This window comes from Thamnophis elegans, chromosome 4 (assembly GCF_009769535.1).
Source record: "Thamnophis elegans isolate rThaEle1 chromosome 4, rThaEle1.pri, whole genome shotgun sequence".
NCBI classification, from domain to species: domain Eukaryota; kingdom Metazoa; phylum Chordata; class Lepidosauria; order Squamata; family Colubridae; genus Thamnophis; species Thamnophis elegans.
Window position 1 is genome coordinate 14,788,050 of NC_045544.1, and position 6,000 is coordinate 14,794,049.

The 6,000-nt window shown below is 37.7% G+C and overlaps 1 protein-coding gene across 3 annotated transcripts in view; it reads right to left on the reverse strand.

Moving 5' to 3' along the window:
* COL12A1 (collagen type XII alpha 1 chain) overlaps window positions 1-6,000 on the reverse strand; it is a 148,033-nt gene that overhangs the window by 41,260 nt on the left and 100,773 nt on the right. For all 3 annotated transcript variants that reach the window (XM_032215657.1, XM_032215655.1, XM_032215656.1), the window contains exons 41-47: window positions 5,967-6,000; window positions 4,466-4,612; window positions 3,359-3,433; window positions 2,750-2,889; window positions 2,223-2,346; window positions 1,912-2,055; window positions 191-355 (exon numbers count right to left, since the gene is read on the reverse strand). The exon at window positions 5,967-6,000 is cut by the window's right edge and continues 83 nt beyond it. In XM_032215657.1, the coding sequence (XP_032071548.1) occupies window positions 191-355; window positions 1,912-2,055; window positions 2,223-2,346; window positions 2,750-2,889; window positions 3,359-3,433; window positions 4,466-4,612; window positions 5,967-6,000 (829 nt within the window). The remainder of the gene's footprint in view (window positions 1-190; window positions 356-1,911; window positions 2,056-2,222; window positions 2,347-2,749; window positions 2,890-3,358; window positions 3,434-4,465; window positions 4,613-5,966) is intronic.

The following is a 6,000-nucleotide window of genomic DNA, read 5'->3' on the forward strand; positions in this document are numbered from 1 at the left end:
GAAATATGCAAAGGCTATACTTGGAAATTCCTGTATGCAAAGCACATATTCCATTACTGACTCTTCCTTTCTGATTATATAACAGCAAGGAAAAATATATTTTCCTTAACAAATTACTAGATTTCATTGTGTTTTACATTGAATTAAATGTGTTAACCTATCCTGAAAAAAAAGAGACCATTTTACTCACTTGAGGTAGCTGTCTCGCAAACAAATGTGATAAGGTTATCTTCAATCTTCTCAAAAGCATCAAAGTCGTCAACGATAAAGACATGACGTTCGCTTGGCTGACTTGCAATTTTGGCTAGTTCATGGTAATCAACATCAGCTACGCCAATAACAAATACACTGAAACCTGCAAAGACAAATAGCAACAGTTGAAACAATATGGACCTGGGAAGTTTCTCCAAGTTCTTCTAGAAAAAAAAATGCTCAGTGGCCCATCCTATTAAGGCAACACTACCACAAGTACTACCCAGGTACATGGAGATTACAGCTCTCAGGGAAGTCTTAGGGAGGAAATCAAAGCTGCATTACCAATACAGAGAGCCAGACTGGTGTAGTGATGGAGTTTCTGATGTAGAAACCAGAAGATTATGAGTTCTAGTCCCATCTTTGGCACAAAAGCCAGTTGGGTGGGTTTGGGCCTATCACACACTCTCTCTTGGCTCAACCCACCTCCCAAGGTTGTTGTTGTTGTAAGTAGGAAGAGGAAAGAGTATTAGATATGTTCACTGCCTTGAGGAATTTATAAAGTAATAAAAGGCAGGGTGAATGGTGGAAATATATACAGAGATAGGCAGTACAGATTGTCTTCCATTTACAATCGGTTGCTTGGTGACTGTTCAGTTATGATGGACTTCCAAAAGGAACTTACAATCCCCTTCTCAGGTCCTTATAGCCACTATCACCTCCCTCATTTTTATGGCCATTTGTAGTGCCTTGCAGTCATGTGACCAGAATTTACATTTTTGCCAAAAAACCACATTTATTTCAGGTTTGCAGCAAAAAGATCCCATAATGAACAATGAGTTTCTTAATCACCATGCATTGACTTAATGACCACCTCAAATAAAAATAGTAAAATTGGAAGACTGTTGGTGGCGCAATACTGGAAGAAGGAAGACTTGCCTACAACTCAAGAATGGACATTGAAAGTTACAAACCTAGCCAAGATGGCTAAAATATCGGCATATCTTAAAGATCACTCAAATGAGAGATATAAACGAGACTGGAAAAAATGGACTGACTATATACAAAATAAATACGGGACCAAGAAATTCCAGTTAGCCTACGCTTAAGATCAGAAATGATTTAAATTGTTTAAAGTTAGTTCAGCAAGAAGAAGCTAAGGTCAATGTAGAATGTCATTAATTTCTTTATTTCTTTTTTTCAATAGATTTTAGACTGTGTTTGTTAAAAATCCATACCGTGTACGGGTTCTGGGAAGTCGGGGGGGGAAGGAGGAGGGGGGTTGGGGGGGAGGGGGGAGGGAGGGAGGGGTATGCATTAGGCTAGACAAGAATTTGGTGGTAAACTAGAATTATTTTGACATACGAAAAATTGTACTTCGATGTCTTACTGATTGAGAATGATGAAATGTTTGTTTTAAAAGAAATAAAACTTTTGAACAGAAAAAAAAATAGTAAAATTGGGTTGGTCACCTGATGCCCTATGTTATGACCATCATGTCTTACAACCAGAAAAGGCAAGCTCCATTATAGTCATAAGCCGAGGATTTACCTGTATTTCAAGCTCTCTAAACAATGCACCAATTCAGGCACAAGTGGCTATGAAGCACTCACAATCCGAACTGTATATACTCCAGTCAATCATGATACAGAGTCTGATATTTTAATAAGACTACAGAATTATGCTCCCATTAAAACCCGCCGCCTAAATGTGGCTCACCAGACTGCTGTATGACAGCTGCAGCTTTCATCACTTCATCTTGCGACCGACCGTCTGTTACGACAACAAGGACTTTGGGAACGCCTTTCCTCATGCCTCTTTCCCATGTAAGAACCTTTTCTTTGATAAATGCAAGTGCCTTTCCTGTGAATTGAGAGAGAGTTTCATTTAGATCATCCACCTAAAACCACTACTTTGGAAGGACAGGGGGGAACTAACACTGGAATACATTCTAAGTTAAAACCCATGCAGTAATAATATGAGAAAACCTTATCCCTTCAAACTAATATTCAGAAGTTGTACAAAATTACCTGTTTTTGTGTTCCCTCCTCTGTACTGAATATACTGAAGAGCTCCCAGGGCCTGGGCTTTATCATCATAGGTGTTCAAATTAAACTCGGATTTCGGATCATCACTGTATTGCACAAAGGAAACCTAAAATGTGGGGACCCCCCCCAAAAAAAATGTTATATTGTTGGAGAAAATATGGTTCAACAGCTCATATTCTATAATCCTGTATATTTTAGACATATGTAAATCTTACATGTATACAAACACATCATTTTTTGTTAGTAATAATTATGGGTTTTTTAAAAATGTGCCTGACTTCTTTTTCTAACTAGTCTGTTATTTAGAGAATTGTTGTAATAGGACTATTTAAAAGGTAAAGAAGAAAAAGTAAGGGAAAATATGAAAAGGCTCTTAACTTTTTCACATTTGTCACAGGTGATTGGATCTTTAAAACTCAAACTGCCATATTATAACTGTAAAGTATTTACTTGAAAGATTTTATACAAAAAAAAAAGCAATTTATCTTGCTTGATATTTAAGAACTAACCTGAATTCCAGATGGATTTACTAGGTCGAATGCTCCGATTGTGTTGAAAACAAATTTCACTACTTTGTTGAAATTTTCATCTCCAATACTCCAAGAAGCATCAGTCAGGAAGACTATATCAGCTTTGGCTCCCTTGCATACTAAAAGATACATTGGATTCAGAAATGATTTAGAAGTTGCAACACAATAAAAAAAAATAGGATGTAGTAACTAGAATTTTTCAATGTGACAGCCATTTGGCTAAAACGGTATAGGGTCTCCTGCTTGATCAGAGGGTTGGATCAGATGTCCTCTAAGGTCCCTTCTAACTATTATTCTGTCTTGCTCTGCAAAAGCTGTCTGAAAAACTTTCTCTGCTTGGATTTATATAAAAGCCATGTACCCCAAATTTGTTTACAAAACAAAATATAAAATACTAGCTTGAATGCATAAATACACAGAAAATAGGGGAATGAATAAATGCCTTTTTGAGCAGAACTTACTTCATTGTTTAAAGGCTATCATTACTGTTAATTCTAGTTCTTTGAATCAAGATAAATTTCAGAACTCTTAATTCCCCCCCCCTTGCCAGTTTTTAGACCTTATAGACATAAAAAAGCAAACACTTACCTTCCCGTGCAGGTGGGATTGTTGGAGGTGGAGCTGGCGTTGGAGGTTTGGTTGGAGGTTCAGTTGGCTTGATTACTAAAGGAAATCAATTAAAATATTTTGCTTTTTTTTTTAAGCTGGGAAATAAACAAAACTATAGAAGCTGCATCCTTGGCAGATCAGTTCTTAGAAATTTATCAACATGTTCCAGCAAAAGTTTGGATTCTTCTGTCTTCTAAATTATAGCTCAAACATGTTTCAGGGACTTTGAAGTCCTATCACCATGGCCACCTCATTACTAGAACTAGTAATCATCTAGTTCATCGTCTTCTAGAACACTAGTGGAGGATGAAGCATGTACATTGCTGAATGGTCTCTTCTGCTCCATCCTCTGGCCCTTCTCCATATCTGTTACCCTCAAGGACAGGATAGGGGATGGGCGAAAGATAAAACAGGAGGGATCATCTGAGATGTTCCTCATAACCCATCCTCCTTGCTCATGATTTGTGAGTGGATTGTACGTTCACAATGCTGTGTTTGAAATATTGACTTAAAAATAATATCTATAAAACTTAACCATTTTGCCCTGCCAAAATGGTAAGGAATCGGAAGAGGTTGAAAAATATCAAACTCCTAACACAATAGACATAGGTAGCAAGGATTGTTGTCTCTTCTCAGGCATTACTGACAAGAAATTCACACTGAATAATTATAACGCAAATGTCATCTGCAGTACTATAAGTATTGTAAGCTTTTTTGTAAACCACAGTTTACTAAATATTCCATAATGGCTTCATTTAAGTGCAATACTGTATTAGGCGTGATGGTTGGTCCACTTATCATACAAAGCCCCCAAACTTCCAGGTATGAGTTAGCCGCATGAACAAAGCTATTTTTGTCTGGCAAGCAGAATGTGAAGTTTGGAATCCAGCTGTTTTCTGAAATCCTGGCAGTAGGGCAAGTCACAAAAAAAATGCATATATTATTTTCAATTAATGAATGAAGGGAAGCTGGGTCGTTTACCACTTTACTGGTATATTCAGAGAAAACAGCTTTCGTTATATCCTTTCCGGAGTTTCTAAAGTTGTTTTGGTTTTGTTATTGCGGTTCCTGTCATCTTGGACTTACATGTGCGTTCTTTTGTAGAGACTGGAGGACCTTCAAGATTTGGAGTCTGAACCAGGACAGTAGCATTGTATTCAGTATCAGGTGAAAGCCCCTTAAAACAGTGACTGGTTTCTGATCCACGCACTGTTATTTCTTGACCTCTAGATCCTGTAAGCAAGCGAGAAGAACAACGCTTAATTTGTAGGACCTTACATACACATAACTGTTTGTAAGCAGTACGCAGTGTACTATCAATAGCACTTAAGACTTGCTTCCCAGTGCTTTACAGCCCTCTCTTAAGAAGTTTACAGAGTCAGCATATTTCCCGCAACAATCTGGGTCCTCATTTTACCCACCTCAGATGAACGGAAGGCTGAGTCAACCTTGAGCCAGTGGGAATCGAACTGCTGAAAGTCAACAGTCAGCAGAATCAGCCTGCAATGCTGCATTCTAACCACTGTGCCACCATGGCTCTTCATGACATAATATATGTCATGAGGAAGTGAAACTGCACTATCAGCTCTACACAGGGGGAGGGTTGTTCTTTCATTTTTGTTTCTTCTAAACCATGGCAATTCTGCCTGTAGGCTGGTGAATTGCCAGAATGTGAGAAAGACAAGGTATGAAATAGCTAACCTTCACAACAGCACAGAAAAAAAGAATGGATTAGTAAGCAATATTCTTACGCAGGAGAGTTAATTTTAATACTTATTTTCATCTGCTTCCTAATTCCTTAATGCTCATATATACCTCCTTTCTTCAAAATAAAACAGGAAATAAAAGTACTTTTTGGCCTTGTAACATATTCTGTTTGTGCAACATTTCAAAATGATTTATTTATATTATGCAATAAATAGGAAGCATTATTTACAGCAACAAGACATAATCTGTATTGAGAAATTACTGAATTGTAATAGTACAGAAAATTATAAATGAAGGGCCATTTGGGGCAAAGCTTGTTCAAATCAGGTAAATTACATTTATAATAACCTGATACCTTATCGGGCATTTGATGATCATATGCACATTTTGAATAATGGTGACAGATTTAGAAAGGCAGCAAGGATATGAAAGAAGAAACAGCTGTGCTGCATTTGAAACAATGCCTCTTTTAATGAAAACAACAATGCCTCATACTTATTTATTGACATTATTTATAGCATCTCCAGTCCATGGAGATTTGGGTGATGAACAAATGTAATTCAAATGTGCTAAATAATTGAAAAGGATCAAAAGATATTTGAGCCGAGGTGGCGCAGTGGTTAGAGTGCAGTATTGCAGCCACTTCAGCTGACTGCTAAGCTGCAGTTAGGCGGTTCAAATCTCACCGGCTCAAGGTTGACTCAGCCTTCCATCCTTCCGAGGTGGGTAAAATGAGGACCCAGACTGTGGGGGCGATATGCTGACTCTGTAAACCGCTTAGAGAGGGCTGAAAGCCCTATGAAGCGGTATATAAGTCTAACTGCCATTGCTATTGCTAGTAATGATGTATAACCAATATTTCATCTAAAACTATAATTACCATCAGCTGGATTTAGCTTCAGTCTGTAAGAAGA